At 43.5% G+C, this 12699-nt stretch overlaps 1 protein-coding gene across 1 annotated transcript; it reads left to right on the top strand.

The window, feature by feature from the left end:
- The first annotated feature begins 7255 nt into the window (after positions 1–7255).
- Positions 7256–11080, top strand: IFIT5 (interferon induced protein with tetratricopeptide repeats 5). Its single transcript, XM_052677360.1, has 2 exons — positions 7256–7500; positions 9142–11080. Exons 1-2 carry the CDS (start codon positions 7496–7498, stop codon positions 10574–10576), a joined length of 1440 nt encoding a protein of 479 aa, XP_052533320.1. The 5' UTR covers positions 7256–7495; the 3' UTR covers positions 10577–11080.
- The last annotated feature ends 1619 nt before the right edge of the window (positions 11081–12699 follow it).

Genomic DNA, 12699 nt, shown 5'->3' with positions numbered 1-12699 from the left:
ACTGAAATTTCACGAATGCCCCCCCCACCCCCCCGGCCAATAATTGCGCAGGTTTCTGCCCCGATGACCCCTCAGCCTGCCCGCAATCCCGTCCCCACCCACGGGCACTCCGTTCCTGAGGGTTTCGAAGCGTTGCATCCAGCACCGTTATCCTCTCACAAAGAACAGATCATCTATCCATCATCGTTGAGCACAATCTAAATATATCAAATCTGATACAAGCAGGCTTGAATTACATGCAGGTGCACAGCTCCAGCAGCTTGCTGCCAATCTGGTCCGTCCCAGTGCTCTGAGGCAATGAGCTGGCAGCACATGTAACATCTGTCGTGTCCCAGAGCCTGTGGTCAGGCGGCGTGTGGCCATGCTTGCAAAACCTGAACCACATACAGGCCTGAAGTACAAACATTCACATCACTTGCACATAGTAATATCCTTGGGATAATACTGAAACCTGAAATAAAATACATAGTAGCAGAGCAGTAATGTGTCAAGAAAGCAAGTGTTTCTGTCTATTTAGAGGGCGTGAAGATTTTCATTGGAGTTCTTACTTTCAGAAGTACCGCAGGGCCCCACACAGCACACGGTTGTGATGTGGGCCTGGCACAGGACAAACCAAACCCAGAGCTAACTCACTGTCAGCACCTCTCCTTGAGAGCAGTAGTCCTACAACTTTCCATGAGAAGGGATGAAAGTCTTCCACCCAGCAAACTGATAATCATGTCTCATTTTCAGTTAATGAGGTTAAAGCTCAGGCTTGGAGGTATCACTGTGAGCTACAGTACAGTATGGACTGCAGTGAAGTACATACATGGGATATAAGGCTGAAGTAGTCGTAACCTCCTGTATTGTAATAGTGTGTTTCCATTTTGCCCTGTCTCCCCCAAGAGGGGCACCACAGGAATTGGAAGTTCACAGCGTTATCTGATTGCTTTACCTCCACTGCACCTGTAGGTATCCTCCTTGTGCGTGACTTTCCCACCTGACAGAAGTGTTTTAGGATGCAATCAGTTTAAATGCTAAACCATCAGATGAAATATGCTGTGAATAGTAAGGGGTAAAATACACATTCAGAAGCAGACTACCACAAAATAGTACTAAGGTGGACTCTCAAGAGCTCTTTTAAAAAGTCTATAACACTTTCTTTCATCTTTCTCAGCAATGAATGTGCTAAGACCACACACAAGCTGCCTTTGGAGAAATATATCAGAAGAAAAGAGGTATCTTGGGCACTTCAGCACCATTGCATCCCCTAGTTTTGACGCACAGAGATGTCCTGGACACTCAGTGAAAGTGACGCTCTTTCTATTCTTGAATTGAATTTCACAGGATTACATTTTATTTTCAGAAGTTGGGTAACAAAAGTAATGCTGAACTATTTGCGTGGGTTTTCAAGAAGATTAATTACAGGGTACTTTTCTCCTCAGAGGAAAATACAAATTATAAAATGCCTGCAATGCTGTTCTCAAGCATAGTAATTAGATGCTAACTAGGTTTAATGGAAACTAGATATTTAAATGATCTATTTATTACAATGGTATAGCTTCTTTACATTATTTTATTGAAGAAAACTGCATTTCAGACTATTTGACTGAGCTAATGTCACTAGGAGGGAATTCCTTGTCAGCAGATATCAGCTCCAAGAAACTGTACAGGCATGAGTTTTCTCTCTAAAACACATAGATATTTTGAAGTCATTCCCTTTTCTTCTATATGTACAGAACACTCAAGTAAGTAAAGCTTTTGTATTAAATACGAAGGCAGTTGTTTCTGTCAATTTCTTCATGTACTTTTCACGAATCTCTTGCATTTGCTACTATGACCGTATTATATTTACATGCCAGCACTGACACGTGGACTAGATTTTCCAAAGGTACTTTTAAAATCAAACAAGAAAGCTTCAGCATCGATAGTTTCCCAAATTAAGATTATATAATTGCTAACTAGATCTCAGTCTTCCTCTCTAACTTGGTTTATCTATGTTTTCTTCTGCTTTATCACCATCTTATTTGCACCTCCTCAAACTCCAGATAAGCCTCCATGCTCAGGCTCTTTGCCATTTCCCTGCTTAATGCCAAAGATACCGTGACCAACAGCTGCTGTAAGAAAATGCATCTCCGGGACAAGCACACCAAAGCTCCTGCTTATGGAGAGCCACTGCTGTGCAAAGAGAAGCACTGCTTGTTTTTATTCTAATAAAAAGGTGTCAGCTTTCCACCAAACCTGCAGCACAGCCCAGTCCTTGGGCAAAACCTGCACCTGGGGCAGGCTGCTAGTGAATGGACAAACTCCAGTGCAGCTCCACCACCTACTGTGTCTTGTCTGTGGCTTCACCCCGCTGCTGTCCCATCAGATCCAGTCAAGAGCTGCCATTCCTGCAGGCTGCTGGGTGCTCCATGCTCCCTCATGCTCCCTGTAGCTAGTCAGGCACAGCCACATCCCAGCCAAGCCATGAGCATGAAATCAGCTGATGTGTACCAGACACCATGAGATGTCTCATGAGGCATCCTTGGGAGCACATTTATTACCTTATTCTGACAAAACAGGGGCGCTCAAATTCCACAAACACTAATTATGAAGTTATCTTTTTTTTTTTTTTTTTTTTTTAGCCTAATTACAAATGGGTGGTTTATATCCATAGGGCTCTATGCACCAGTACTGAGTCCCATCTCTTGCTGTCCACACAGCCCTATAACAGTACTGCCCTCACAGAAGCAGCTTTGCACTATGTTTGCATGGCCTCAGGACTGGGGTGTGTCACGCCTGCTCTGCTAGAGCTCATCTCCACCTGCTCAAATCTTGTTTGGCTTGGTACAACTGTGACAGCAATTGCTTCAATACGTCAGGTGTCAGTATTTGATTTGCTCAACATTTGTTTATCTTTGTGGTGTAAAACTGTAATTTGTCAGGGAGAGCAGCAAGCAGCTGCTCCAGGTAGCACAAGCCATTGAGGACAAAGTAATACAATGGCAGCATGGAGCAACACAGGGCTGGTTGGATAGCAGAGCCCTCAGGAAATGGAGGCAGAGGATGTAGCATAGAGGAGGGCAAGCAAAGGACCAAGTTACGTGAATGTTATGTGTATAAACAACACTGCCATAATAGAAGCTTAAGGCACGGGGCAAAACCATGCATATATTCATCAGCAAAGGCAGGAGGGGGAATGACCCCGAGATCCTGCTTATGTACGATAACCAGGTCAAGCTATACTAACTTGAAATACTCTCCTTATCATAGATGGCTTTACATTTGAGCAAAGTCAATGCTTTGAGCTGTTAGCAGCTGTTGCCATGGGCTCCACAACACAATTTAGTACATGGCACAAAGCCAAGATGAAAACAGAGCAGAGTGATTCATGAGTTTCTATTCTCCATCTGGCAGCCTTTGCTGCTCCTTGCAGATTCAGAGAGAAAGCTTGCTTTCACTTCCTCTTTCTCTCACAATCACGTGACAGCTGGGGAAACAGAAAACAAACACAAACAAAGCACTGAACCAGAAATGGAGGGCAGAGCACAGCTAAAGCTCTGGGAAACTCGAGTGCAAGGTACAGGGGGGAAAAGGGGTGGGTGAACACAGAGCACATAAGAAAGGAAGAAAAGGGCTGAAAGGAGAATAGATGAAGGAAGGGATTGCCTTCACAGATCCAACTAGTGGTATCACTCATGACATGCCAGCTTAGTTCTACAGCACTGTAGCTTGGTATAATAGATGGTGAATCTTAGGAAACATGAACACTGTTATTAAGGTACACATTTTGGTCTACAACAAGCATCATAAGGTGTAACAGCGTCAGTCACTCGTACAGCAACAAGATGATTGAACTGCCAGTGCCCAGGTAGCCAGCACACTTGTTCCAAAGAGAGTGCACCTCACACCTCTCAGATCTCACTCAAAGGCTCTTTCACAATACAGGCCAAAGTGATCAGGAACCTAACAGTATGCTCAGTCATGCCTGTGGTTAACCAATGTCTGTTGATCAAATGTAGGTAAATTTGTCCTAGTTTTCCAGCTGCCAGCTTTTCCTCTTACAAAACTGGCCCTACCTAGGGAAAAGGGAAGGAGGTAGAAGAACAGAAGGATGAGGAACCACTGCTCATAGAAGCAACAATAAAGTTGAAGCCAGAAACCAGTGATAACCTACAGTGTTGATCTTGACTGTGGTGGAAAAATGGCACATTAGGTGACCCCACTACCATTCACAATCCTGAGTTTCTTGTATTGGTATTGTTTCCCTCCAGATCCTCCTGAAGGTGGCAGAGAAGTACTCAGTGCCCAGCTCATGGAGGTTCCTGAGGCCCTACCTGCACATCCCTGGTCCCCACCATGCTCTGTCACCTGAGCCCTTTGCCTCTTTCCTGCCTCTCTTTTCCTGCAGAAACAAGGAGAAACAGTAAGAAAAAGGTGAGCTTGAAATTTTGCTGAGTCAGACTCCATCTTCATCATAGTGAGGCACAGCGATGCAAGAAATCAGTGTCTTGTGTTCTCTCTTCTGTGTGCTCTGGAGGATTGCACTGGTCTGTTACCACCAGTGCAAGCGTGTTTGTGGGGAATGTTTGTGCAAGCGTGGATTTGCAGTGCTCAACCTACGTCTGGTGGATGCTGCTGGACAAGGCACTAATGGAGACAACTTGGTCAATTCTAAAATGTCAGAAGACAAGCAGGCAGGGCAGAAAGTCCAGGGATCTTCTTGTAGAGCTTAGAGAGAAAAAGAAAAATGTATGGCCACTGGACATGAGTTCAGGCAAAAGGGGAAGATTACAGAGATTCTGTTTGCCACAGCAAGGATAAAATGATTGTTGTCAAATTTCAGTCAAAATTAAAGCTGTAGAGGAACAACAAAAGGGCTTCTTCAGATACATTTGCAGCAAACAGGACCAGAGATAATGTTTCATCACTTGATGAAGACAGTCGCCTCAGAAACAGGGTTGCAGGCAAAGCAGCAATGTTTAATGCCTTCTATGCCTCTGTCTTGGACACTGATGGGGCCTGGGACCAACAGAACCCTGAGCTGGAAGACCATGATTGTGTGAATGATAAACTCCCAGCCAAAAACAATTGTGTATTGAACTTGCTGCTTCAGATGCACGCATATACATCTATGGGGCCTGATGGGATTCATCCCATGGAACTCAAAAAGCTGACTGATGTTATCATGAGAACTCTATTATTTTTCAGCAGTCTTGTGAATATGGATTGGTTCCAGTTGAATGGAAACTAGTAAATGTTGTCCTAGTTTTCAAGAAATAAGACCCTTGTAATTACAGGCCACCAGTCTCACTCAATGCTTCATAAAATTAAGGAGTTATTATTGGACTTACTGAAAAACACCTGAAAGACAATACTGTTGTGGGTCACGGCAAACACAGGCTCATGGGGGGAAAGTTCTGCTTAACAAACGTAATCTCTTTTTACAACAAGGTTAGCCACATACCTGATGAAGGGAAGCCAGTTATGTAGTATTTCAGAAATCTCAGCAAAGCTTTCAATACAGTTTCTCTCATTCCGATCAGAACATCCAGCATACAGCTAGACAAAAACATAAAGTGATGGGTGAAGAACTGGCTGATGGATTGAGTTCAAAATGTCTTAGTAATTGGGGTTACGTCAGGCTGGTGGCCAGCCACTTGTGGGGTTCATTTCAGTGGACAGATCATAGAAAATAAGACATTCAGACAATGCTAGAAGGAGGGCTGTAGAAATGGTAAAGGATCTGGAGAGTAAAGTGAATAAGGAGTATCCAAGATCTCTTGGCTTGTTGAGCCCAGAGCAGAAGAGGCAGAAGGGAGCCTTCAGCCTACAGCTCCTCTCAAGAGGAGCAGAGGGGCAGAACTGAGCTCTGCTCTCTGATGACAGTGATAGGATCTGAGGGAATGGCATGGAGCTGTGCCAGGGGATGGTCAGGTGTCTCTTGGGAAAAGGCTCTTCTCTAGAAGGCAGTGAGCATGGAACAGGCTCCCCATGGCACTGGACATGGCCCCAAGCTGCTGGAGTTCAAGATGTTTGGGCTCCCATACATGCAATTGTCATAATATATATAGAATGTATTCACCATATAATAGCAAAGACACTTGTTTTTCACAAGTATCCAAGCTGGTAGGAATATATATATATTTTCTCAGAAGGGGATTATTTTTTAACAGAAAGTACTTTACTTTTCCAACACCACTGTCACACCATTATTCAAGGTACAGTTTACTAAATGTCTCCCTTCCTCTCCAAAACTGATTTGATGAAGTATTCTCTCTTAAGTATAACCAATTTCAAAAGAACGATGATTTTCCCATATCAAAGCTCCTGGAACAGAAGCAAACGAAATTTAAGCTTTCACAATTCACTGTATCTCACTGCTCTTCAGGAAGCCCTGGCAGCATCCAGCTTCTGTCCAGCTGTCTTGTCCCACTCAGTGGGTTTCAAAAGAGTGGGTTTCTTTATCCTCAGTCACACCTCCTCACATCAGCAGGGATCTCTATTGCAACACAGTCATCGAAGAGTTAGCAGAATAATACTAATCAATTTATTGAGATAATTCTACTAACTAAGTAAATAACTGATACTCTACTTGGATGTAAAATTGGTTAAATTGCTAATAACGATTAATAAGCACTACAGGTGGGACAATATTAGGCAATGGTTATTACTAAAAGTGAAAGAGTAAAAGATAAATGATAGGGAAAGAGAGACAAGCAGGCATACAGATATACAAACACAGCAAAGCAAAGCAGTTCACCACTCCTCAGTCCAGCCATGTCTTGGTGGTGCTGATCTTTGGTAGTGATGGGCTGACCATTTGTTGTGGTAAGTTGTGAACAAATGACAAACGTCCATCCTCTGCCTTTCATCCCCAGTAGGTGAGTCTGTTCTTTTGGAATGACTTTCTGGCTTTGGGGACCTTCACTGGATACAATAGTATCATTTCCCAGTCTCGTGTATCAAGCTGGAAACATTTGTTTCCAGGCTGAGTCCCCAGACAGAAAATACTCTTGGACCCTCCCATTCGAAGGTAAACAGCTCCAAAGAAACACTTTTGAATGTAAAACTGTCCACAAAGTATTTCAATCCTCTCACACTTATTTGAGACACTCCATGCCTTACCGGTCCCAGGGACCAGCAAACACCCAGCTGCCGCTGACAGAGCAGCCAGTCAGCCACGGGCTGCACTGGCTGGGCAGTTCTCAGTGCTAGCCATTTGGAGTTAAGTTCAGACACAGAGCTGCTAGCAGCTGTTACCATGGGCTCCACAGCACAAGTCAATGTGTGGCATAAAGCCAAAATGGAAAAAGCAGAGTGACTCATAAGTTTCTATTTCCCAGCCGGCTGCCTTGAAGCTCCTCCCAGACTCGTGAAGCTTGCTTTCACTTTCTGATTCCCGATATCATACACATCAATCACGTGCACGCTAGAGCACATAAAAGGCAACTCAACTGCAGGAAGAAGCTGTTGGGCTTCAAAGCTACCGACAAACAGGCAGAGAAAGGAAAAGAAAGAAGGAAGGCAAATCATGAGGTAAGAGAGCAGCTTGGTCTACAAATGCTGTTTTTTCTGTACTCTCATGCTATGGGAATGTAAGTTTGTAATTTGCATAACTGGAAGCAGTAAGGTATGCAGGGACTTAAGCATCAGAGAATAATTTACATAATATTCACTGGAAGAATCGAAGTAAGAGAAGGATGCAATTGGATGCTGTAACATTATTGCTTTTACAGAGTTGATTGTCAGAAACTGTGTGCACGCAATTTCTGGATGAAATGCAGGCTGCAGTTGCAGCTGCTGACCAGCCAAGGGAATGGCTGGCACTGATACAGCTGAGAATTTACTTTCTGCTCTCTACTACTGTGAGGACCAGAAAATCATTCTGGTCTGCAGTCTGGAGCAGAAGAAAAGGGATAGCATTTGCTGAGGACTGTTCTGCAAACACACTCAAATAGGGCGAATCTAGGATGTTTATGACAACTTGGAAAATTGCACTGGCAGATTATGCACAAAAACTGAACTGCATTTTATCTGCATCACAAATCTGTTTTGGGGATGTTGTTGCAAGTTCTGTTTCGCTAGTCACCAGTTAGCTGCGAGGCTGTCTATTAACCAGTCAGAAAGAGAGGGAGAATTCAACAAATTACAGTTCTGTATGGTGTAGTCAGTCTGAGCTAAAAAGAAACATGTCACTTAAATCCCACACGTTCACAAATGTGAAATTACTCATGAAATTACTCTCTACTGTTGTTTTAATTCATGGAAGTTTTCTGGGTACTCAGCTGAGGCACCAAAACCAACAGGAAACGCAGAATCGCTTAGTTCACTTGCACAGAAACACAGAATCCTGCAGGTTGGAAAGGATCTTCAAGGTCTTCAAACATGTTCCATCTATCTGAGCTTGAGTCGTGCCACCAGATGGGATTAGATTGCCCCTTGATGTGACAATTCGGACAAAAAAATTTAATTTTGGTTTGAGGGGGACAATTTAAAATGCTTCAAGCTGGTTTGGCAGCCAGGGTTCATTCTTCCATGGTATTCTCCTGGGGAAAAAGATTTCTGATGAGGTACTGGTCTTATCAGGAACTTGCTCTCACTTCCCTTTCATCCCAGAAAAAAATACAAATTCCTACATAGCTTTCTAATTGGGAATACATGGCACCATAGATAGGGTAGATACATAGATAGGCAGGTAGATACTCCTGATTTTACAAGGAAAAAGCAGAGCAGTCTTTCTGACGATGGACTATTCGACCAAGAAGTCATTGATAAGAGGGGGAACTGATGCAACACGCTGCCCCAGCTGCTGCCAGGCCCATCCCCACATGCATGGAGGAATCCAGAGGCAGAAAGGCAGCAGGGTCTCCATGTTTATGGAGGGGTAATACATTCCTGAGGCCTGGAGGAGTGCTGGTGTTAGAGTAGAGCAGCCGTTCTCTAACAGCATCCAGGCCACCACCCCTTTCTCTATGTAAGTGGTGCTCTCAGTTCTACTGGCAAGGAGAATTACTAGAAGAATTACTCTAGACTTACAGCTTCCCACAGTTGTGGCTTACATGAGCTATTGTTGACTAGTGGCACCAGCCAAGGTACTGCCTGCTTTTATAGTACATCATGCTTGGGTTAAAAACACAAGCAGCAGGAAGTTAATCAATCTTCTTTAATTTATTCTAGCACTATTTCTAAGAATTCCTTGAAGATCTCCCTTCTGCAGCTAGAATGTCATTTTACATGGACTTTGCTGAAGGAAGATATAGATCTTGCCAGCCTGGAAGAATCAATAAATGATCAGATTGAGTTTTTCATAAAACCCAACGTTTCAAATTACAATCTACTATCTTACATATACCACCTACAGCTCTCAGATAAAGCAGCTCTAGAATATCTCCAAAAAGCTGAAGAAGAAGTTAAAAAATATTATCCAGATGAAATTGACAGGAGAAGTCTCATTACCTGGGGAAACTATGCTTGGATCTACTACCACATGGGTAGATATGAGGAAGCTCAAAAATATATAAATAAAGTTGAAAACAGTTGCAAAAAACTTTCAAATACTGCTCAGCTGAAGATTCAGCTTCCAGAGATCTATGCTGAGCAAGGATTTGCACTATTAAAATTTGGAGGAAAGTACTATAACAGAGCAAAAGAGTGCTTTGAAAACGCTCTGAGGGAGGAACCCAACAACCCAGAATTTAATGCCGGCTATGCGATAGCAATGTATCGTTTGGAAGAATTTTCTTACAGAAGATGTGAAGAAGTGAACTCATCTCTGGAGCCTCTGAAGCGTGCACTGGAACTGAATCCAATGGACACATACCTTTTGGCATTACTTGCTTTGAAACTTCAGGACTCAGATCAAGTTGATGAAGCAGAGAGATGCATTGAAGAAGGAATGCAGAAAACTCCTGATCTTCCCTATTTCCTGAGGTATGCTGCTAAATTTTACAGAAGGAAAAAAGAACTGGACAAGGCACAGGAAGTTTTGGAGAGAGCCCTGGAAATATCACCAAAATCCACCTTTTTGCTTCATCAGCTAGGACTCTGCTACAGAGCAAAGCTGTATGAGTTGAAAAACAGTACAAGATATCCACCTCAAGATCAAATAGAAGAACTCATTCAAATTTGCATTTCTCATTTCAAAGTGGTGGCTGAACAAAAGCCAAAATTTTTCAGTGCCTTAACTGATTTGGCAAGGATGTATGCAGAGGCAAAGATGTATCGAGAAGCAGAAGAGACATTTCAGAGAGCACTGAAGATAAATATTCTGACTTGCTCTGATAAACAAGAAATATGCTACTATTATGGAAATTTTCTGCAATATAAAAAGAAATCAGAATCTGAAGCAATTAAATATTACAAAGAAGGTTTAAAAAATGGTAATCATTCTTTTGCAAAAAAGATCAAACAATACTTGAAGAGACTGTTGGAAAGGAGAATTCAAGCAGGGTTAGGAAGTGAAGAAGATTTCAGTACACTTGGACATATTCATAAACTAGATGGTGAGAAGCTTGAAGCAATTGAATGTTATGAGAAAGCCAATGAATACAATCCTGACAATGAAGAATATCTGAGTGCATTATGTGAGCTACGAATTTCCCTCTCAAGTTGAAGCACTCCCAAATCCCTTTCAACAACAATAAAAGCACATTTAAAGAGAAAATATAAATGCATTTGTTCACTTTTTAAGGCTAGGGTTATAACCAGTTGAAAAATCCGGTGGCATCACTCCTCTATGATAATGCAGAATCTGCAGATGATGACCAGAAGATGATTGTGCATTTGCTTGCCTGTTCATTGCCAAAAAGCATGCTACCTTAGGCTGCCATGCTAATACTGGTATGAAAGTTGTCTATGAGTACCTGCAGGACATAAAGCTCCTAAGCTGGAAAACAGTTCTCACCTTCTATTGAGGAAAGAGAGCCATAATATTATAACATTTAACCTATCCGCTTGAAAGGCATGCTGATACTAACATGGTCATTTCTGTTGTTTTTTCAAATATCAAGTGTCATTTAGGAAAAAAAAAAACTGTGTTGACTTGTTCAGTTTGTTACCTTGTATGTTGTTTAACAATAAAAACAACCACTGTTTGTCTGTTTGGTTCACTGGGAAACATGGGTTTATATTAAGGCACTTTAATACATAAGATGTGGGAAAAGTAAAAGAAAACCAAGAAGAACAAGTGATGCAAAAAGCACTTGCTTACCACCAGCTGACTGATGCCCAGCTAGGCCCTGAACAACAGCAGCCCTGGCAAAGTCCATCCTCAATTCACCCTTTCCAGTTTTTATTGCTGACCACAATGTTACACAGTATGGACGCATCCCTTAGGTCAGATTGCATCAGCTGTCCTAGCTGTGATCCTTCCCAGGCTGTCAGGCATCCTCAGCAAGCCCTCAGATCTTCAGCAGGCTTTTTGCTGGGAGCAAACATCACTGAGACAACTTCAGGTCCTGGAGCCCTTGGCTGTGCTCCCCATCAGGCTGTCTCACTGAGACAGGGCAGGGGAAGGCATCAGCAACACGGGAAAAGCAGCCTCTGTGCTAAACAACGTCAGCTGTGCAATGACTAAGAGCAATACTTTGTGCTGTAGTCTTTGGCTTTTTCGTTTATTTGTTTTTTGTTTTTGTCTTTAGCTGTAGCCCTGCTAAGTGCCATTCAAAGGGTGGCCTCCTGCAGGGTTGTTGAAGCTGCTGGCCCTCATCTTTGGAGGACAACACAGCTCTGAGCAAACAGTCCCTGCCCTGGCCAGGAGTAGAGGAACTTGCTGCCTCCCTTTCCCAGGCTCCTCAGGGAGCTCCTGCTGTGCTGCAGGGATGGCAGCACAAATGGCATGTCTGGGGCCTCCACAAAGAATGGTGTCCAATGTACTTGGAAGTTCATCAAGATGCAGTCTGAAGGGCTGCTGAAGGTCCCTCTCCAACCATGGGGCTGTCCTCCTGCTTCATAACAGTGCAGCATCCTGTCAGGCCAGCAGCTTAGGGGCCTCTTCAGTGCAGAACTGCACAATGAAGGCACACACGAGTCATTCGTGGTGCTCTAGGTTAGGCTCCAGCACCTGGGTAAGGGCCTCCTCATCCACTCCATACAGGCTGAGAGTGGAGATTATTAGGCTCTCTGCTACAACTGACTTCCACCACCTGGCCTCATACATAGCTCTCCTACAGCTCCCATTGCAGCTGGGGCAGACTGGGCTCAAAGATGATATGGTGCTTCTGGAAGAGGGCTGCCCATACGTCAGGATGGGGGGCTGCCCAGGACCTTGGCTGCAAACAGCACTAGTTGTGGAGCAGATGGTGGAGATGCCACAGGGCCATAAAGGCTGTTAGCATCTGAGTGTCTCAAAGTTCTTTATGCACTGCTGGCAGTGCTAAAAATTATCAGCTATAAAACCAATTAGAAATCGTATTCTGCACTTACTTGCACTGAGTTCTGCTATGCTGCACAAAATGCAGCATTACTGCAGGCAGGATTCATTTGCAGTAGGATCCATCTGTTTCTGTCTTGGGCAGATGTTGCCCCAGCCAAGCTCCGGGCAGCCAAAGAGGTTCAGCAATGCAGTGCCCCATCCAAGGTTATATCCTCCACTGGTGCTCAATAGTGCCGGTGGGAATGCAGTGTTATTCTGTTCACAACTTGCCCAATATCTGCCTATTGCTGCATTGTGCCCTGCCGTTGTACCCTGTATGAGAACAGCATGAATAGCATCATTTCTGAAAAAAAGAAAAAAAA

This window comes from Tympanuchus pallidicinctus, unplaced genomic scaffold (genome assembly GCF_026119805.1).
Source record: "Tympanuchus pallidicinctus isolate F22 unplaced genomic scaffold, pur_lepc_1.0 scaffold16, whole genome shotgun sequence".
Taxonomy (NCBI): Eukaryota; Metazoa; Chordata; class Aves; order Galliformes; family Phasianidae; genus Tympanuchus; species Tympanuchus pallidicinctus.
Note: the sequence above shows the minus strand (reverse complement) of the source record. Positions and strands in the feature narration are given on the sequence as shown.